Here is a 22550-nt window from a genome sequence, read left to right on the forward strand (position 1 = left end):
ATACATTTTTGAAGTGTGTACCATTTCGTGTGTAAAAAAATAAATTCTGAAATAAAGCTAGTGTCTCTGCCACTCGACCCTAGCAAAATGAACCGTATTAAGTACGGGAAAAGTTTAAATTCGAGCTGACGTAGTATCGACTCTTAAGGCTAGGTATTTCAACACGAGCCTACATTTTACGAAGTGAGGTGTGGGGGACCGCCTCTCACGTCCCGCAAAACGCGCGTTGACAATTAATATGAATAAATTAAGAACAGGCGGAGAAAATCGACAAAAATCCGTCGTCGACAGGCGCCCGATGGCGACTGATGAGACAACGGGCGGCGCAAAGTTGAGCAATTTTCAAATTTTTGGGATAAATGTTTTTTTATTTTTTTGAATTTCATAACTATAGGGCTTCAGAAAAAAAACAAAATTTTGCAGGTCTTGATCTTTCGTTGTCTTAGGGTCGTATTCCAGAACTCTACTCAATGCTCAAGTCAGGATTTGAGTATGGTTTAAAACACTCGAAATCATACTCAATGGCATTAGGGTCGTATTTCCAGTGCTTGAAATCATACTCAAGTCTGTTCAAATCCTGACTTGAGCATTGAGTAGAGTTCTGAAATACGAGCCTCAGTCTTTCAGCTATTGCCACTAAATGGCAGCACATTGAACAAAATCTCAATGTAACATATCATCGATACAATAGGAAGAAGAAAGTAAGGAAGATCGATGTCCAGGATCGCTTTCATGGATTGTATACAAAACAGGTACTATAAGGAGGCTCAGTGGGAAACACAAAAGAATGTGAAAGCTTTAGTAGAAACTATTACATTCATACCAACCATGTTTGTTCACACACGCACTCATGCCCTTCATCCACTTTTCTCAAAACAATAAATAAATAGTGTATTTTCCGTATTATCACGCCAATGTACCCTCATTTCAACAACATCATAATATTGTATCATTGAAATGGGGTGGTGGATACCAGGTCCCACATAGTTTAGGCACCAGTCTTTCACCACGCAATTTATTTACGATGTACCTTAGTTTAATTACCCTGTGAAATATATTGTTAAGGTGGAAAAGGACAATAAATAATTTTGACGCGATGCGCTCCTCCTACCGCAAAATGGCGCCTTTTTGGTTTCGCAAATTAGAAAAGCATTCAGTTTAAATACAAGTTTTTATAAATAAAAATTATTATTCTGCATTGCTAAATAAATACCCTCCGTACTACCAACAAAAACATCTCAAATAAAATGCAGTAATACACCGCAAATCCTGCACTTAAAAAGCACTAATGAAATTTTTGGTGTACTTGGATAAATATGATAATATTCCGTTTGAGTGGTTCTAACGTTTACCATGAAATTACTCCTTAAAGTATAGTTTATAAACATTTATATTCAGGGTAAACTTAAAAAACGCTACTTACGGTATTTTTCAATAAATAAACACCGCAAATCCAGCCCAAACAATAACGTGACGTATTTTGAAGTTTTTTTTTTAAATGACAGACCCAGGCATTAAAAACTTTATGGTTTGCTAGAGTAGTTACTAGTAGTTCTTTTACCTGTTATAACTTCGATATCCGATAAATCCGTATAAAATCATCACCGGTACCTCTAGATGTGGTATGAGTCTACGGCTGCATGTATCGCGTGAGCGGTTATTTAGTGTAGCATCAGCAGAGCTCCTTGTGCAAAAGTTCGTCTAAGGAAGTACTGCTTGCTACCTTACTCCTGTCAGCATGCAGTAATGTGAGCATTACTGCGTTCCGGTTTTGAACAGTAAGGGTGCTGGAGAAATCACAGGCACATGAGACTTGTCAGCGTATGTCCCTTAGATCTCTGCGACTTAACTCTCTGAGTGGTACTGTAACAGTTATGGACAGGCTTGTTTATGTTTATGACAGTGTAGCTCACCATCAGGCGCACGACTTCTTCATACCGTCACTTGATGTTATAAAAAGAAATGTATTCTGGTCAAAACAACATAACTCTGTTGCTATGAGCACATACAAAGAACGCTTACTTTAAATTGCGAAGCAGTGATGTCAAGTATGATAACAGTCACTGAGTTTGTTCGACTATCATAAACATTTTTTGCACCGTAATTATGAATACGTATTTTATGTTGTTTGTTTTGAAGTTGCGTGCTTATATTTATCGTTTTTGTTGTTGTGCTGATGCAATGATTTTGCATTTTTTTATGAATTATTAGGAATCGAGGAATTCTTTCCAATGCAAACATAACACATAAACCCAGACAGACTTGTCATTGAAAATATGCCCAAAAACTACCACTTCAAAAATTTTAAAATTTTAAATTTTTAGTAGACTACCAATTGAAATAAAAAATCTGACATTTAAAAGAATGACAACTGAACTTTTTGTATACAATTATACATAGTTAAAAAAGGATATTATAGTGTAAATGATTACTTAGAAGATTAAATTTTGCATGCTTTTGTATAATGGCTGATTATACATAGGGCGCACTATAAGTTTCCGGAACTGGCCACTTACATAAACAATATTTAAAGAGTAATTATAACATTTGAAAACGGAACTCTTTCGCTGTAGAATACAGTTTATTTCATCTGACTGTTACTTGTTTTTATATTATGGCGTCATTTTAGAAATTGGTTGTCTACATCACCATGGATTTAACTTGTGAAAATTTTCATAGTATGATTTTCTGCGACTTTAAGGGTCGTATTCCAGAACTCTACTCAATGCTCAAGTCAGGATTTGAGCAGATTTGAGTATGATTTCAAGCACTGGAAATACGACCCTAATGGCAAGGCCTCTAAGCGGATGATTGCTTCTTTTTTAAATAAAACTGGACACGTGGCTACTGTTGGTTTAGAAAATTGTTGTACCGTGAATAAGGATTGGTACTCGACCATTTATTTGCCGGAAGTTATTGACAAACTCCATAAAAATAACCGTAAACGCCGTATCATCTTGCACCACGATAATGCCAGTTCTCACACGGTCAGACAGACAAATGAATTTTTGAAGGTGAACAACGTTGATCTTATGAGCCATCCCGCATACAGTCCCAACCTGGCACCCTGTGACTTTTATTTATTTCCAAAAATTAAGAACCAGTTACGTGGTCAACGATTTTCATCACCTGAAGAGGCTGTCGAACAGTATGAAAAATATGTTTCAGAGATTGTCACGGAAGAGTGGCATAAATATTTTCAAAATTGGTTCATTCGTACGAAAAAGTGTATTAACGCTAACGGAGAATATTTTGAGAAACAATAAATTCATTTCTGACCATTTTTAGTATTTTTTTCTTATTCATTCTGGAAACTTATAGTGCGCCCCACGTATGAACTCAAATGTAATAACTACCATTCTGTAATAACCTATTCAATGCAAATAAACCTCATTTCATTACGTATATTTATTTAAGATCAATGCTTCTATATTTTTTCTTTTTAAATAATAAAAAGCAGGACGTTATAGAGAGCTCCTTGGAAAAAAGTTTTTCCAGGGAAGTGCTACCATCTTACCTATTTCTTAAGCAATTTTATTTATTAATATATGTAAATGTTTGAATGTACTTAGTTAAAGGTCCAATTATAGTTTATTTTGAGACATAAATGTATGAATGATATTTAAATTGTATTTTATATAATCGTCGCATAATGAAGGTTCTTAAATTCGAGTACACGAGATTTTAAGATCTAATTATGTAAAGATTTTCTACAAATAAATAAAATTGTGAAACACAACCAATATTTAATGTATATTCTGTTAACAATCCATGACAACAAACGCAACTTTTGTTTTAATAAATTTTAACCCAGTTATTAGGGTAGGCAAAGGTTCCACCATACAGCCTCTTCATATATTTAGACGAAAGACAAACATTCGTTACAAAACAAAAAATCAGGAGACAGTGTAGCGTTTGAGTAGCGTCCTAATTGATATTTTAATTACCAAAAATGTGACGTTCTTTTTTTAAACTCATTATAGTTATGTGTACAGAATCAACAAGGTTTGTAAAAATTCGTAGAATCGTATGATGAATGGAATTAATTTTAAAAAATGTATTTATTAAATTATGGTCACACTGAAATATTATGAAATAATATTATGAAGATTCGCTCTGGACCTTTTGGAGGGAAAAGTGTCGTTTTTATTTTGACTTTCAATTATTTTGTGAAATCTAGTTTAAAGTGGAATAGGATAGTGCTGTTGTGCCTTAATCGAAGATTAAAACGCGAAATTATACGAATCTCGAACTAAAATACCTGTATCGGCCCGTTTTAAGGAATCCCGAGTCAATTGTTATTGGAACTGCCTATAGACCACATTGGGTCAATATTGATAAGTTTATTGATGCGTTAACGGACACACTTGTATACTTTTCGAAATATGACAATGTAGTTTTGTTGGGGGATTTTAATATAAATATGCTTGATCAGTCACATAGTAACACAATAAAATTAATTCAATTTTTCAGTTGCATGGGGCTTCAGCAAGTAGTCAATGGTGCCACACACTTCTCAACCGGTACTGAAACTCTCATAGATCTTGTTTGCACAAACTTACAGGTTCGGGAAGTAACTGTTTCTAATATTACGGGCTCGTTCGGTCATGCAATGATCACTGTAAATCTGTTAGTGAAGAAAAGTAAAACACCCCCGAAGTCCGTTACTTACCGACCTCTCTCTAGTATTAGACATCAATAATTTCAACTCTGATTTAGAATTGATTGACTGGGAGTCCATCTGTGCAGCTCGCACTGTGGATAGTATGGTTGACGGATTTAATTATTTGGTCTTGTCTCTTTTTAACTTTCATGCTCCGGTCAAATCCATCAAAATAAAACACAATAAGTCTTTACCTTGGATTACCGACACAATCAGACAAATGATGAACCTGCGTAATAAAGCCTTTGATAACTATCGCCGCACTAAGTCTGATGTTCATAAACGGTATTACAAGGATCTCAAAAATTTGGTTGTGTCAAGTATCTCCGCTAAGAAATCTGCCTACTTTGATCGTTTGATAAACTCACAGGACTGCAGCAGTAAAATGTTCTGGAAGAATTTAAAACAAAAAATTCTAGTGGATCCTAGTAGAACCGATCACCTTCCAGAACGTTTTGGCGATCCTGACGTTATTAACGCATACTTCCTAAATTTGCCTGGTTCCAGTGAAGTTCCTATGTCGGAGTTCGAGATGTTTTCGAGGGACAGATTTGGTGAGGCGTTGTTTAAATTGGATACAGTCACGGAAGCTGCAGTGGCTACGTACATTTTAAGTGTAAAGTCCAATGCTGTTGGGTCGGATTGTATTAGTAGGGAGATGATCTTGCTTACCCTTCCTCGTACTTTAGGTGTTATTACGAATATAATAAATAGATCAATCACGACGGGTACCGTCCCTAGCCAGCGGAAGCAAGCGCTGGTCACGCCACTTCCTAAGGTCAATAATCCTACCGAACTTAAAGATCTGAGACCCATAAGCATCTTGCCATTCCTGTCAAAGATCCTTGAAAAGGCAGTTTATTCTCAGCTAGTTAAATTCGTTGAAGCTAATAATGTTCTTCCTGTTCTTCAGTCGGAATTTCGTAAGGGCAGAGGCACTATTACGGCCTTGTTGGATGTGACGGACAACATTCTCGCTGAACAGGACTCTGGTCGTGGTACTATATTGACGCTGCTAGATTTCTCCCGTGCTTTCGACAGTATCAATATTTCTCTGCTTCTTGCAAAATTGACCTATTACGGCTTGAATGGTTCTGCAGTACAATGGTTTGCGAGTTACTTTTGTGCTCGTTCGCAGGCAGTCAAATTGTCTGTGAGTGACGGCTCCAATGTGGTCTCGGATTTTCTTCAGGTACAGCGTGGAGTGCCACAAGGTTCATTACTGGGACCGCTACTGTTCGTCATTTACAGTGCTGATTTGCCTAGAGTTATAAAGCATTGTAGGTATCATTGTTATGCAGATGACGTTCAGTTGTATCAGTTATATCAGTGATTCCTAATAATTTATGCGAAGCGCAGACGCGTATGAACGATGACCTTGAGAGAGTTGCTGAGTGGTCTGCTCGTAATGCACTAATTCTAAACCCGATGAAGTCCAAGTTCATTGTATTTGGTAGCAAAAAGCAAATCAGCAACATCGTAGACAGAGATCCACATATCGAGATCGCGGGTAGTGATGTGGCTCGAGTAACAGAGGCAAAAAATCTTGGCATTACACTTGATGGTCAATTACGTTTTGAAAGTCACGTACTAGATCAAGTTAGGAACTGCTTTTATCGTCTTAAAATATTATACAAAATACGTAATTATTTAAGTGAGCAAGAGCATGCTCGTATTACCATCTGCGAATCTCTGATCCTTTCCAAACTTAATTACGGAGATATACTTTACGGTCCTCGTTTGTTGAGTAAAACACAACACCTGATTCAACGTGTACAAAATGCTTGTTGTCGATTTTGCTTCAAAATCCCACCTCGCAGCCGCATCACGCCATATTTAAACAATGCAAACATGTTAAATATGGACTCGCGAAGACATCTACATCTCGCGTGTATGCTGTTTGGTGTGATAAAGTTCCAAAAACCAGAGTACTTGTATGGAAAGTTAAAATTCTCCACTTTTCACGAAAAATTTTCTATTAGAACCGTGAGACCTCTGTTGGCGGGACAAATTCATCGCACTGTGGCCTTTACTGGAAGCTTCCGCTATCAAGCAACGAAATGTTGGAATAATATTCCACCCCCGCTTAGACTCCTTAAAACTAAGTTTACGTTTAAAAAACATTTGAGGGAATTTATTTTTGATAGGCAAAAACTGGGTATTCCTAAACGCTTTACATAGCGGAAGCTTCTAGAATGAAGTCCCCTTGCTTCTTAGACATTTATTATCATTTTATGTTACAATGGCTTTCATCGATATTAAGTACTGATTATTATTATTATTTTATTTTAATTATACCAATTATGAATTTGTATTACTATATTTCAAATTTTTATTTTTTTATTTTTTACAGTTACTATTTTTTTTTTTATATTTTATAATGTACATAATTCTCACGTGATACTAACATATGCACGCTACATTCACCTCACAATGTTTTTGTTTTTGATGCACCGCAACGCGCTACCCTCGAAGGTGGTGGCTGAAAATCAGTGCCTTGCTCGTGAGCAAATTTTGCACTGAGCCACGACCTATTTGGCTTGCTTTAGCACACACACACAGCTGTTGATAATTAGGTTAATATTATGTTTTTATGCTTTTTTTTCGTTTTAATTTTGATTTCTGTGTGTCTCTTAATCAATTTACTCTATTATATTGTTGTGTGTGTGATGCAAGACAATAAACGTTTTATCTATCTATCTATCTATCTATCTATCATAATCCAAGCACGCCGCCTCAAATTGCCTATCCTCTTTGTGGCGGCCATATTTACAGAAACATATTTAAACTTCATGTTTAGGCAGATGGCTTTGCCAAAGCCTTAATAAATTAAAAAAAAATAATATTATGAATATTTAAATGTGTGTAAGCGAGTAGAGATGTGCACCGATCGTAAAATCGTTGGAAGCGACGTCTATTGCTCTTTTTCCAATGGCGCGCGGCGGATTATTTTTCAGGCGTAGTCTTGGATCCTAAAAGTCCTTACACTCCACTGATGTTCACTGGTATTTCCACGTTTATCAATTGACCACGAAAACTAACAAAACCTTTATGCTGTAAATACAATGCGCGGTAAAATCTTATCAACGCGATTCATACACTTCAAAAAGCGTTACTAACGCCATCTAGTATTAACAAAACCAAAACCCTTTTTCCTCACTACGTTATACCGAAAATGAACTAAAGTAAAAATAAGCATTGAACTAATTATAAAGGTTATGTTTACACAACAAACTACACGTACACGCGTGAGCATCAGGTGTTTAAAAAAACAGTAATACATTGTTTAAATCAACCTTTGTATTCATTTTCAACCTTTTTTCAGTTTGTATTGACCTTTAGCATGTATGTAGTTAATAGTATCATTACAAAACTAATACAAATAAAAAACGATCTTAATTTAAATCTAGTATAATTAGATTAGATTAATAAGAAGAGTAGAGAGAAGATTTTAATGGTACGAAAGTTTGTAATTAACAAAATAAAATTAAAAGAATCGTCAGGCGGCATTAAAAAATTGTTAGGGATGTGGCGGCGGAGCGCACATCTCTAAGGTATGTACTGCGCGAAATAAGAAAACTACGTGTCGTACATTTTACATGTCGAGTACATACAAAAGCACAGCACAGATTCTAAATACGAACTTAATTTTTAAACGTCTTCAAAAAAGGGGAAGGTTTTCAATTTGTCTGTATTTTTTATGCGGTGTGTTACACGATTACTCCGACATTCGTGAACCGATTTCAAGGTTTTTTTTTTGTTGGAATGAAGCTGAATCTAGTTTATTGAATTTGACCCACTTTCCGTTAACACTTAATACATAGATGTAATTCCAACGAAAGTAAAACACAGCGAAAACGGATTAGCACATTTTTGAGTTCGGGTTTTTTTAATAAAAACTTATAAATTATTTAAGCCCAACACTATGATTGTTATTTTTACACGAACACCATGTTGCTTCGTTCGCGTAGAGTTCTGGTTTCTGGCAATTTTTATTTACGGCTATTTCCGAGTCTTAAATCGGATCCAATGACCCCCCTTTAAGCGAATATTGTGCGAAGAGGGATCCAGCTTGGGAGGTATAGTCGTTCTGTTCGATGGCGATATTTCAAAGAGGTTTATGATTTGATAAGCCATTACTTTCACTTCACATAGGGCAAATCTTGAACCTGTAAATTAAGCAAGAGCTTTAACTGGAGGTATGAGTAGTTAATGCTAGCCAAAAATGAATGGTGAAAATTTACAGACGACCTTACGACAAAATGCCTCTTAGGACATTTCAAATTTCCACCGTTGATATAAGGACAATAATTTCGTGGATTAAGTACTGAATTTTGTGTGGTAAAGAACATTTTTCATTACGACAAAATGTTCCTTACGACATTTCAAATTTTTGCTGTCGAAATGTTCATGAATAGGAAAAAATCTCACCAATGCAATTTCTAGGTCCAAGTCCAAATGGCATATAAGTGAAAGGCTGGATGTTGTACTTGTTCTCTTCAGAGAACCGCTCAGGATCGAACTTGTCCGGCCTCGGGAAGTATTGAGGATCGCGGTGAATTGCCCACACGGGGATCTGAATACCTTCACCTTTGCGGATCTAGAAGAATAAAATAATAATGAAAAATTTTATTAGAAATAAAAGAATAAGAGATGTTTATGGTCTTTGCTTGACAGTGCGCAGCTATGCAACAATTTCAAACGAAAAACTTTTTTTTTAAATATACTATCAAGCGACGTTAGTGACACGCCTGTCCATAACAGTTGCAGTGCCACTGGGAGCGTTAAACGCAAAGATCTGGGGCACTGCTACTGCACCAGTCACCCTGAGACATAAGTTGACAAGTCCTATGTGCCTGTAATTTCACCAACACCTTTACACTCTTCAAAACCGGAACACAGTAATGCTGACATTACTGCTTAGCGGCAAAAATTGGTAAGGTGGTAGTACTTCCCTGGACGATTCACAATGACCACTACTGCTATTACACTGTGAGTGTTATATCTTTTTATGTATATTGTTAGGTTGGCAGCGCCAGTAAGTTTCACTGATGGCGTCACAGCAACTTTAATTGCCACAATACATTGGTGGCGCCAAAAATGCAGCCCTACCTAAAAACTCCCACTATACAGCTAAGGTATTCTTACTTCGTGATACTTGAGTGTTCGGCATTCTGTTTGTTGGAGTCTCAGAGGACAGTGCCTCTCATTTCACTTTACCGTGCCATATTATTGTGCAAACTGTACAATCATAATAGTCGTGATTAAAAATAACGGATAACCTACGTATTTAAGTCGAATTTTTGCTCGACACATTTGGAACCAATTCGTGGTACTTAATCAAAAGATGTGACTCAATGGAAACTTGCCACGAAAAATGGCCACGAATTCGAAACATGTCGAGAAAAAGTTCGACTTAAATAAGTTATCCGTTATTTTTAGTTAATATGTCTGAGTCTCAAGGTTGGTTTCCATAATAGTCTTTATGTTAATAAATGAAATAACAGAGAGAGGAATTTTATTTCTGGAGCTTCCTAATACATGTGCCTGTAATTTCACCAGCACCCTTATCATTCAAAACCGGAACGCAGTAATGTTCACATTACTCTTGGAGGCAGAAATAGATGAGGTTGCAGTGCTACCTTTAACGAATTCTTTCACAAGGAGTTCTACTGCCATTAAAAGCTATTGCTTATTTTTTGTCTTAGCCTGCCAGAACTTTTGTACACGATATTTAAACAGTACACCAGGTAAAGATGACTGGAATAATATTATTGTTATAGTTCCATACAAAGTGCTTCATGGTGGAAAAATTACAACCATTCTAATTTTCTGCTTGTTTTTTCTCAGGGGAATTTTTCGACGAGTTGAAAATATGCCTATGATTTCTAATAAATTTCGTTTAATTAAATAAAGGCAGTTTGCCTTTAAACACTTACAATGTAGTCCTCAGTGGCATAGTCGTTAGGTTTGCCCAAATTGTAGTTATTGGTACAGCATCTATCTAAGATAATGCTGGGCGGATATAATCTTAATATTTCTGAAATACAAAATATTTAGTAAGAAATTGTTTACCTTTCCTATTTAGACTGACTTTTGGTCAACGTTTTAAATTTGTCACAAATTTTATTATAATAACAGGACTGCCATATTAAATTTGTCGGTTAGTTAAAAATTGCCAAGTCCATACTTTTCAAAAAGTACATGACCATTTGATATTATATAATAACAATAATTTCTTATGGACACTTGGATTCATAGCGTTTACGCTATGAAATATAACGCGCTTACTATATTATACGCGGCTTCAAATTGAAAGCGTGTAGAAACGTTGCAATGGTGCGACTGTGGCACGAAAGCATCGCGTTTGTAGCGCGTTAGTAACTTTTAGTTCACTAATTGTGACTGCAAAAGTCACGCGCGTAGGTCACGACAATGACGTTGCAACTGTGGTGGCTTAGCTGCAGCGGTAACCTATCACAAAGTCGAATTTTATTTCCGAAATAACGTTTGTTCGAATTTTCATTACACCGAAAACCAAATTATAATCAAACAGTCGTTCTTTCAGGATATGTTGGATGTTTATCGCAAAGACACGATTAGGTTCGGTTAGGTTAGGTTAAGTTAGGTTTAAAGGAAAACCCCCCCGAAGGGGTTCCGGCCTTGTCGTGGCGGGGGGGCTATAGTAGCCGTGGTCGATTTCATCCCACGGTGAAGCTAAGAGGAACCCACGGGGCCGGCCGATGGTGCTAGGCTGGCCCGAGGAGGAGGGCTTTCCGCGCGGGGCTCGTTTGGCCAGCGGGAGACCGCGCGGATTTCGCGAGGAGGAGGGTCGCGGGGGGAGAGACGTGTCGGTGTGTCGTTGCCGCTCGTCCTGTCCTCCGCGACCCTAGCGGGGCTGCACCGCTTTTAATGATGCAGTGGCGGCGGGGCCGCGGGGGAAGAGACGTGTCGGTGTGTCGTTGCCGCTCGTCCTATCCTCCGCGGCCGAACGTGGGCGGTTGGCCCGTGGTGGGCGCTCCGAGGGACTCTCATCGGAGAGTCCGCGCGGAAGCGCGTTAGGTGTTGCGGCGGAGCCTGTCATCAGATCCGCCGCGGGGGCTGGGGGAGCAGCCACTGAACTTCACAGTTGAGTGGATGCTGTCCTGGCCCCCCATGGCCCCTGGGTAGCGGACTCGGGGGAGTTCGTTGCCCAGCATAAAGGGGCCCGGGATGGAAGGCTCGTCTGGTGTTCGGCTGCGCAGGGCGCGGCCAGCCGCTGGTGGGGGCGCGGACGAGTGCAACAGCGTACCCGTACCCCCACCTACAGCGGAGAGGAGGAACACTCCGGGGGTTTAGTGCGGTCGGACTGCTCCCCTTCAGGGTTCAGCCCAGTCCCACATAACCCCGGCTCTGCCCCCGCGGGGCCGGGGTATCTGTAAGCAGATTCCCCCGGATTAAAAAAAAAAAAAAAAAAAAAGGTTTAAAGGAAAAAACATTTTCCTCTCAAAATTACTTTCGAGGTTATGAAAATTCGAGCAAACATTATTTCTGGAAAATGTCATTTCGGACGGGACTGCTAATCTTCATACTACAGATTGTAACTCTGAAAAAGGACAAAATCCCGTCTTATATCTAGATGGCGATGAACCAATAGCCTAAAAATAGTTTATATTATACACATAGCCGTAGATATCTATTAATTCCTCTTTAATATGAAGCAGTGTATTTTTCCTTGTAATGAACTAAAATTATTTTTTGAACTTTCACAAATAGATGGCTTTGTGTATTTAAAAATTAACGCTTGCTTACATTGCTTACATGGGTAGATGGCGCTATTCCTAAACAAAATTAAATTGAAGGCGGTAGTGTCCATAAGAATGTCTAATTTCATAAAATTAGCGCCATCTAGTTGATTTGTTTGTTACAAATTATCTTTGATAAATTGCAGCTCGTCAGTCTAAAACAAATTATATGTAAAAATAGCTATTTGGTACTCGTGGCGACATCTGGTGTACCCAATAGTCATTAAATACTCAACTACGATTTCGTATAACGAGATTAGCAGTCTGTAGAAGCTATAGGTCCATGGTAACATACTAAGTAATGAATTACTGAAAAATAAAACATATTTAGGCAAACAATCAAGTGAAAACTCAGTTACAGAAAAATACGTAATTACACCCTATTTAAAAGTCAAGGGTTACTAAGGTTGACTTTCGAGGTTCATTATTATTGAGATTATTTTAAAGAATAATAAGAAAGTTCGTCTTCATGCCCTTACCAGAGACCACCATGTCCATATAAATCATATTCTGTATAGAAGTATAGTCAAATTTCCCGTTGTTTTTGACCTCGTTCTCTTTAATTTCCTGGTACAGCTTCTTTTGCTTATCAGGATTGATAGCCAGCTCGTACAGCAGAAAAGACATTGTAGAAGATACGCTCTCGAAACCAGCGGCGAAAAACAGAATGGCTTGGGCGCACAAGTCGTCGTTGGACCATACTAAAGAGAATAATAATAAAAAATTTGTTTGAAAAAAACATCTTTAAAGGTCCTTGCCTTGACAAACTAAGTAACGACATCTCTCGCCATGGCCGGTTGCTGTTAAGATATCTAACTGGGTGATAAAACTTTCATAGATTTCTCGTAGATGGCGCTACGATTAAAAACTCGTGTGAAAAACCAAATACAAGCGCATACAAAAATTCGTGAGGTCCGCTGGTTCGTTCCGTGGCTTAGTTATTATAGCGTCTGGCATGGTGTGCTAGAAGACGTCGGTTCGAATCCGGCCGGATCGAAGGAATTTTTTCTGAGTGTTCGATCTTTGTATTAATAATTATAACAAACTAGTGGAATAATTTCACAAAAAATAATTGAATATCAATACAATAAAAATTTTAAAAAACGGAGTACCTTTAATTCAAATTTGTCAAATAGTAAACTCAAGACCAATTCGTTGAATTTATACTGATACATGGTTTTCATAATATTATAGGTGCAAAGAAAATTGGAACAACAAGAATTGGTATGGGAGTTCGCCATTGTTTTTTGAATATAATTTTTTTGCTCCTGAATGAATGAAAACATCGAAACAGTTTATTAGTATCTTTTACTACCTCCTGTCTGCAGGAGGGTTGATCGCCGATGGAGCAGACTTGTTCTGGTATAGCGGTCACGTCAAGGAAAACGTAGTGTGTGACGCTCTGCGACAAGATGGTCCGACGACCTTAGCAAGGTGGCCGGCAGCGGCTGGATGCGGGCGGCACAAGACCGGGAGAGTTGGCGTGCTCTAGGGAAGGCTTATGTCCAGCAGTGGATGCATGTAAGCTGATGATGATGATAAATATCGTTTTATTCATTTCAGATAATGATACAACGAAAGTGTCATAACAGAAACAGAAACGAAAATACCATGTGAAAAGTAGCGGAAACGTGCGAGCACGCGCCCACGCCCGATCCATCGTTAAAGTTTTAAACGTCCAATAACAGTTCAGTTATAAAAGTTGAGAAAGCAGAAATGGAAACAGATGTGAAAAAGCGTGCGGAGCTACCGCAGTTGCAGAAGCCGAAGCAGAGGTCTTTTACATCACTAATTTCAGACACCATTTCAGAAAAAGTTACTCCTATTTTAATATTACGTACCTCTGGTGATTTTCTTCTGACCAACAGACGATTCTTTGACGGTGGCAAAGCCAGCATCCTTGACATGGCTTGATTTTTCATCGTACGTCAATTTTCCTGTAGAGTAAAAAATTTGTACGACGTGTGTAAAAATAGTCAAACGCGATTGATAACAAAAATTCTTCGTAGTATTATTTGTCATTTTGTTAATAAGTCGGTAGCTAGCAGCTAGCTTGAATATCTTCCTATTTTTTGTACATATGTTTGGTATTAATTTTCCTAGCTCCTATAAGTTAGCCGACGACTGCGGTTTGTTATGACTTTTTTAAATCACAGCTCTTTTTTCTTTATTTACTGTACTTTACACTTTGTATTTTCTCCATGTCTACCGAGCCGAGAGATAGAGTTACGAGGAGACTACGGATTTCCCGATAAGACCAGGGTACGGCGGACGTCCGGCCTAGCCCTCCGCCAGTGATACGTCCCGGACTCTGAGTGTGAACTCTTGTGTTAGCAGCAGACACGGACATGTTCGTCTGCTCCGGTGGTGTGTTGCCGGGTCGTCTCGTGCGCAGCTAGCGCGTCTTAATAGCGGTTTAGACGAGGGTCTAAGGCGAGGAGACACGCGGGACAAGTGAGTTGCCCACTTGAGTTGGAAGCTATGTCCGAACATTGTTACTGGATACTTCAACTGACATATCTGCTACTAACCCGAATAGCTGGTAGAGGAGCTAGCAGCAATTTTTTTAATTACCTATTAGATGGTTTACTACGGAATTATGGAAAGAAAAACATAATACACGAAGGAGCTAAATATGCAACAAATTACCGAAAGATATTAAGGAAGTACAATCATTCCAATTATTGTAAAATAAATTTAATTTCCACATTATGAGGAATTTCTGGCAGATTTGATATTTTTACTTATTTATGTAATTACTATTGTCACCATGGCAATTGATTTAAAATATGTATTTGGTTACGATCCTGCTTTTGTTTTTTTTCTTATTATACTAGAACACGAAATTTTATTTGAATACTTCACAGACCACATAAATACTTTTTTCCGTAATATACCTTCATTTCAATATTTTGTCGACACGACTCTCTGTAGAAATTATTATAATACCTTGTATTTCTCGCTAAGTGAATTTGTATTGTTTTGAGAAATAAATATCTTAAACCAAAATTTATTATTCCCATGGAAATGTAACAGCAACAATAAGTTAAAAAAGAAACACACTACATAGAAATTAATACACGAGTACTGAGTAATTACATTTTTGTACCAGTATGCTGGTACATAATATTCACACTTAGTCGAATTTGATGCCCAGCCGGAGCCTCTCAGCCTCGGTCCGAACACAATTTGAGATGACGTAATAGGCGGGCTCACTCTTATTACAAACAGATGTTATAAAACACGCGCTTGGCAAATTAACCAGTTACTATATTTATCAATACCGATGAACTAGCGAATAAAGAAAACCTTTCTTAGCTTCCATTAGCAGATGTATCATGTCAGGCCGAACGATGTTTTTTAACTCCCTGGTTTGCATCGTTTCCGTCACCAGCGTCCTGTAGAAGTTCTCTACCGCCTTGGGGAACAGAGTCAATTTTAATGTCTGAAAATATAATTGAATATATATTTTATTATTATATAATTGAAATTTATAGGTTGCTACATAATGATTTACCTATCACAATAAAAAACCGGGCGACAGCGCCATGATGGACACTGGAGAATAATGTAAACATCAACGTGAAACACACAACACAAAATATACGGAATGTGATGTCGTTTGTCATTTCATGGAAAAGCGTTAAGGCTGCTAACAGATTGAATGCATTTTTGCAGTTAATGCGTGAAGTCGTAACCAACTTTATGCATGCATGCAGTTGAAACTCAATTCCATGCAGTTGAGACATCGACTTCGAGCGTCGGTGTGTATGATAGTCCGAGAGTCCGATCAAAAGTAGTTGTAGTTGACTTTCTTACAAGGATATTTATTTCTGATGAGAAAGTGATGCTTTTAATGTATCATTTAATTTATCAAATGTAGCAATCGACATTTTAAAGTACTTGAAAATTTGTTTTCATCTTGTCTTAATTTCGGGTACAGTATATAAAAATCACCTTCTCTATAGCTCGCTTTTGTTTTTGGCTCCAATTACAACAGAAGTAGCGTCCGTGCTTCCATCTCGAAGTCAACTTTTACACTGAGCTCCTGAGCTAAACGCGTGGCGAAAATTGCCTGCAGTTAATGTCGATTGCGCCCAGTCGATTTCGACTGCATGAAGTCGGTTTTGTCTGCATGGAGTTGTATTATAGAAACAAAAATAGGTAACAAATGTTCATGAATATCTTTATATAATAATACATTTGTTTATACTACACGGTCCTTGTAGGTGGTTTTTATAAGATTCATGAAAAATTCTTCGGATACGTCGTTGTAAAGATTATCGGGATACGATTAAGGAAGGACTAAAGATACTCACTCTAATGACCTTCGGAAAACAAAGCGCCAAGAAAAGCAAACAAATTTGACGCAAAGAAATATTAGAAAGGATTTTTCCCATCGCGTAAAACTGGTTGTTTTCGTCCACGTAAGAATTCACCTTCAGGCCAAAGGCACAAGATGCAATTACGTCATTCGCGTATCTGGTCATTAGGTCTTTCACATCCACATCCAAATAACCTTCTGTAAATAAAAGGAACTATAAAAACGCAAACACAGGTAATTCAAACATCATTATCATCATTAACCCGTTTTTACGTTCCACTGCTGGGCAAGAGTCTCCTCTCCAGCGAGGGTTTAGGCCATAGAAGTCGTCGACGTGTACGTTTCATCACGATATTTTCGTTCACCGAAAAGCTCATGTTAAATTTCCAATTAAATTTCACACATAAGTTGCGAGCCCGGATTGAAATCAACGGCCTCTATTTCAGAGACGGTAAGTCAAACCATTATCACAGCTTTCACCTGCTATATATCATTTTGTGCTAAATCATCGATAAATTTGTATGGAAAGTCGAAAAAAATTAGACCCTTTTGTAACACTTTCTTTATCTGTCAATTGTTCCCATCAATTATCTAACAATTATTGCATTAAATAGCGAAACAAACACCCACGAACATGCACGTCTATCATCACGGAATGTTTTGGTTTTATGGTATAAATACTCAAAATCTATTTACGTTCAGATGCCTGGATATTTTTCTCAAGCGGTACAATTATCTGATCTCCGACCTCCACCATCAGTGGCAGCATCATTTTCATTTTGGAGCTGGTGAAAGCAGGGCTGAGGGTCGATCGCATGTCCTTCCATTCTTGTCCTGATGGTCAAATTGAAGCTGATACTTTTTGTACACTTTTATACGACACCAAAAGCCAACGTGGCATTGTGTCTCCTTCAGATTACACTTGAATCTTTTACTTCATATCGTAATGATATTTGTGATTTATTACATGATTGCCAACTCACCTGCTAAATCAAAATAAGCGAGTAGTTGAGAATGAGATAATAAATGTTTTTAGAAAAAATTGTAACTGGGAAGACATTTAGTCGAGTTCTATTTGCAGCAGTAACGGCAACATTACACACAACTATCGTTACCTGTTAAAGCGAAAAGATTTCTTCCAAAAACCGGTTCGATCTCTGTGTTGAGGAATTGGTTATGGTCGAGGAAATGCTCGAGGTCCTTGATACTAATATTTTTGATCAGCTCGATATCCCTCACCTGTACCAACGGCTTCACTAATTGGAACGAACCGTAGAACCTAATAAAATAATTCTATTATTGTAAATATTATATTGAAAGCTTTTAGTAACTTTCGTAAGTGAAGACAAATTTCACTAAACTCATGGAAGATATAGGATATATAACAATATCTTTTACATTTCATACATGCGTTAATGTTCTTCACATGGAAACCTTAAAACATTTATGCTGCATCAAGGTATAAATGAAAAACATTTGAAAACATAAGTCTTAAATTTTAATCTTTTGGATAATTAATGAAAAATTACGTCTTTACTTAGAAAACACAGCGTTAAGTCATTTGATGGTCTGTTCGTTATCAGAGTCGTGTCCAGTCAAAGATTTTTGTAAACACCTAAACTTGTGGAAGTCTGAAGGGCTACATCGGACAAATACGGCGCAAGAGTTAACATGTCTCAATCTTAATTACAATGGCTTTTGACGGCTTTGTAAAGATGTGTGTAGTTTGGTATTATAATGATGAAATAAGAAGAAGATTACGATTCAGCAGTTTTAAGGGTTTTAGGAATTTCGTGGTGTTTTACTAAATTATTGTCACCAGCTACTGGTTTCTTCCCATATTTTTGGAGCGTGTATCGGGATAATAAAAAACGTCATAACGTGGCGAGGAACACGTAACTAGTGATAATACTATTTTTATTATTTTGACCTTTTAGATTAGAGACACCGACTGCACAATGTAATTATACTTTTGATTGTAAACTTTGATGAAAACAATCACTATTAATTGTTATATGTCATAAATGATCTTCTTCAAAGCCATCGGTAAAAATATTTCTTGAAGTATTGTTAATTGATTTGGCAACTGTTTTATTTATAAAATTTTTATTGAATTGATATTATAAATTTTTATTGATATCGCACATCCGTTGATTTCATGGCGCTACGACTAAAAAGTCGTTGAAAAACCAAATACAAAGACACGATGCAAGCACATAGAAAAATTCATGAGGTCCGTTGGTTCGTTCCGTGGCTTTGTTGGTATAGCGTCTAGCACGGTATGCAAGAAGACGTCGGTTCGAATCCTACCGGGTTGAAGGATTTTTTTCTGAGTGTTCGATCTTTGTATTAATAATTATATAATAATTATAACAAACTAGTGGAGTAATTTCACAAAAAATAATTGAATATCAATTCAATAAAAATTTAATTAATACAGTGAATAGCGACATCTCTCGCCAGGACTGGTAGCTGTAAAGGTACTAACTGGGTGATAAATCTTCCATCGATTTCCCATAGATGGCGCTACGACTAAAAAGTCGTCGAAAAACCAAATACAAAGACACGACGCAAGCACAGAGAAAAATTCGTGAGGTCTGTTGGTTCGTTCCGTGGCTTAGTTGGTATAGCGTCTAGCACGGTATGCAAGAAGACGTCGGTTCGAATCCGACCGGATCGAAGGAATTTTTTCTAAGTGTTTTGTCTTTTAACTTAACTATAATAAAATCTTCCTTTACACTATCCTTTATACTTCCTTTACACTTTATACTTAACAGCACGCTAAACTTTACTCAAATCTGAACTCTATGCCACGAATAAATGAAGGTGCAATGTGTTAAGCTGAGTATACCGTACGTCCGTTACAATGTTAGAACAGAGTTTAAAATAGACGTGACTAATCCTTTATACGACTCAAGCGGCGCCTATGTCTTATTACGGCTAATAAAGGCCGTAGGTATAATAAGCGGTACTTCCTAATTTTAAAACATCTAGATGTTCTTGTCGTGACATAGCAGGCACAACATAATGGGTTAGTGTAGTTGACTGTTTGTTTGTTATATATTTTATTGGCACGTTAATAGGTAATTATCTATTTGAAATGTACACGTCATAGAGAAGTCGGATAGCCCTTCTTATTCCATCTAACCATTTATTTAACTTTTAACATATGCATGCCGACACGACGCAAGCACATAGAAAAATTCGTGAGGTCCGTTGGTTCGTTCCGTGGCTTAGTTGGTATAGCGTCTGGCACGGTATACAAGAAGACGTTCGGTTCGAATCCGACCGGATCGAAGGAATTTTTTTTGAGTGTTTTTTCTGAGTGTTCGATCTTTGTATTAATAATTTTAACAAACTAGTGGAGTAATTTCACAAAAAATAATTGAATATCAATTCAATAAAAATTTAATTAAAAGACAAAACCATACTATATTTAGGAGTGTTGAGTGTTCATGGTTATTTGTAAAATACTAACACCCTCACAGAACTATATTCCTAACGTCATAAACAACATTTTTTGCTCCATGATTTTTACTTGTACAAATACATTAACTTTAAAAAAATTAAACAATATTTCTTGATTAATAAAATGCACTACACATTCTCCGAATTTAATTTGTTTGAAAACTATTCTGCCATATCATTACTGCGACAACTGCGATCCGATTGGCCAGCCCGAATTCGAAACAATTGACGGTTGTTGTCAATTGTTTCACTTCAAATAGACTAGTTGAACTTGAGCTTTGTTTTAATGGACGAAAATTGAAAAATTACATATTTAATTACCGATGAAGTGTGATTCCGTTTGTTTTGTAATTAGATATTTTGCAGTTTTTCCCACACCACCGAATGGAACCCCCATTGTTAGAGGTATTATCTTTATTACAATAAATACAGAATATTTTTGGAATATACGGGGACGTGCACACAGGTCAATTATTGGCGCTGTACTATTTCACCTTTCTAACTTGTGATTTCAGGGCAAACAAGAGTTGATATTTAAAAGTGATATAAGGCCCATTTGCATGACTTGCCAGTGATGGATGGCCCTTATTCCGTCTCTATTTCTGGTTATAATTATACTCAATGGAATTTTTAAATTATGAATCCCGAAATGTATTTCCTAACTTTTGACATTTGACGTTATTGACATGATTCATAATACGATATTATTTTGACATACAGTTACAGTTAAAATTGACCCATATAACAATCATCGCGTTCAAATTCTGACCGACTTATTAAATTCATATGTGGCCATATATGGGCCGAAGTGTATGGGAGTAAATGTATTATTATACCTTCAATATTTGCATGCCTAATGTTTAGCCGGCCACAATGAAACTATATTTATTTTTCACATTTTTTACATTTCTTCATAAACTGTGTTTTCGCAAATAAAATTATTTATTATTATTACTTTTTACCATGGAATAAACAAACAATGGAAAGGCGTTAAGCCTCGATTACTACAAGAACCGTTATCGCCAAAACACACACTATCGTAATGTTAAACAATCGAAATCTTTATAAAATATTGGTCGTAATTTCTAATTTAAAAAGTTAAGCTACCTTCAATGTATCAAAAATAAACTTTTAAGTATTTGTTATTTTGACATTTTTATATCTGTATATGGTAGAACGACCTTCAACCCGGCCCCGGCGTTTTGCATTGGACTGGTAGTATTTGACTTTTGTTTGTTACCGCACAGAGTTATCACCGTGTAGAGCGATATCTTTAAACATTTACTAAGAAAGTATAATTTGATGAATTATTAGGTACGTAATGATCGCTGTATTTCTAATACTACGACGAATAAAACATAGGGCACACTGGCTAAAGATTTTGATAAGCACAATTTCCTACGCCTTGCTTGTACTTACCTCTGGTCTGAAAATTGGTTATAGGTCCTGATAATTTGGTCACTAATATGCTCTCGCCGTGCCAAAACGCTCCATATAGTGCCGAAAGGTGGAATTATTCCCGTTGTCTTCACACCTCGCTTTTTAAAGAAGCCATAAACTTGCCGGAAGTAGAGATATATTGCAGTCAAGAGGCAAACTGACCATATCCAGACCAGCATCTGAAATAATTGTAAGTTTTTTATATAAAAAAAACGACCGCAAAATTTTGTGGAATGACATATATTTTTGCTAAGTTTTATTGAAATCGGTTACCGGAAAGTGCGCGGAACCGGATTCATCCCTTAGTTTGCCACCCCTAAAGATGGAATATTTCCTTCAAATTTAAATAGACCAATACTGAGGTAGCCTCTGTCCAATAAAAAAAGAATTATCAAAATCGGTTCACAAATGAGTTATCGCGTAACAAACATAACAAAAAAGTCGTAAAAACCAAAAAGAAAGATACGCAACAAGCACATAGAAAAATGCGTAAGGTTTATTGGTTTGTTCCGTAGCTTAGTTGGGAGAGCGTCAGGTCCGATATGCTGAAGGCGCTCCGGTTCGAATCCAGCAGATCGAAGGATTTTTTATTGTATTCGATCTTTGTATTTATAATTATAGCAAACTGGCAGAATAATTTCACAAAAAAATAATTGATAATCATGGTAGTAACACATAGAATGTTCAATGAACTTAATATCATATTACTCATTATTACTTTTAAATGGAGTCGTGTTTATTTTACCACATTCGGAAATAGTGTAAAATGGATCATGGTTAATGGTAAAGTCCATATTCAAGTTCTTGGGTTTTCGCAGTCGGCACACATTGGAAATTACTATATACAATAAACTATTTTTTATACCCGAAA

General features: G+C 37.0%; 2 protein-coding genes across 2 annotated transcripts; one reads left to right on the forward strand and one right to left on the reverse strand.

The window, feature by feature from the left end:
* Positions 1 to 4883: 4883 nt before the first annotated feature.
* Positions 4884 to 6735, forward strand: LOC113228882. Its single transcript, XM_026462305.1, has 3 exons — positions 4884 to 5855; positions 6023 to 6190; positions 6646 to 6735. Exons 1-3 carry the CDS (start codon positions 4884 to 4886, stop codon positions 6733 to 6735), a joined length of 1230 nt encoding a protein of 409 aa, XP_026318090.1.
* Positions 6736 to 8544: 1809 nt separating this feature from the next.
* On the reverse strand, positions 8545 to 21858 carry LOC113228880 (cytochrome P450 9e2-like). The gene is made up of 10 exons (XM_026462304.1): positions 21659 to 21858; positions 17887 to 18050; positions 17468 to 17605; positions 16767 to 16969; positions 15757 to 15892; positions 14289 to 14384; positions 12927 to 13148; positions 10603 to 10703; positions 9095 to 9263; positions 8545 to 8832 (listed from the first exon to the last, which is right to left on the reverse strand). Exons 1-10 carry the CDS (start codon positions 21856 to 21858, stop codon positions 8666 to 8668), a joined length of 1596 nt encoding a protein of 531 aa, XP_026318089.1. The 3' UTR covers positions 8545 to 8665.
* Positions 21859 to 22550: the final 692 nt, after the last annotated feature.

Source organism: Hyposmocoma kahamanoa, unplaced genomic scaffold (assembly GCF_003589595.1).
Source record: "Hyposmocoma kahamanoa isolate Upper Pololo Valley unplaced genomic scaffold, ASM358959v1 260, whole genome shotgun sequence".
In the NCBI taxonomy this organism is placed as follows: Eukaryota; Metazoa; Arthropoda; class Insecta; order Lepidoptera; family Cosmopterigidae; genus Hyposmocoma; species Hyposmocoma kahamanoa.

Coding starts and splice junctions, on each gene's coding strand:
- LOC113228880 (XM_026462304.1), bottom strand. CDS start 21,858: ATGCTGGTCTGGATATGGTCAGTTTGCCTCTTGACTGCAATATATCTC. Junction 18,051..21,658: donor AACCAATTTTCAGACCAGAG/GTAAGTACAAGC, acceptor TTATTTTATTAG/GTTCTACGGTTCGTTCCAAT. Junction 14,385..15,756: donor GCTAATGGAAGCTAAGAAAG/GTTTTCTTTATT, acceptor TTTACTCTACAG/GAAAATTGACGTACGATGAA.
- LOC113228882 (XM_026462305.1), top strand. CDS start 4,884: ATGATGAACCTGCGTAATAAAGCCTTTGATAACTATCGCCGCACTAAG. Junction 5,856..6,022: donor TGGTCTCGGATTTTCTTCAG/GTACAGCGTGGA, acceptor TGCGAAGCGCAG/ACGCGTATGAACGATGACCT. Junction 6,191..6,645: donor CGGGTAGTGATGTGGCTCGA/GTAACAGAGGCA, acceptor ATTTTCTATTAG/AACCGTGAGACCTCTGTTGG.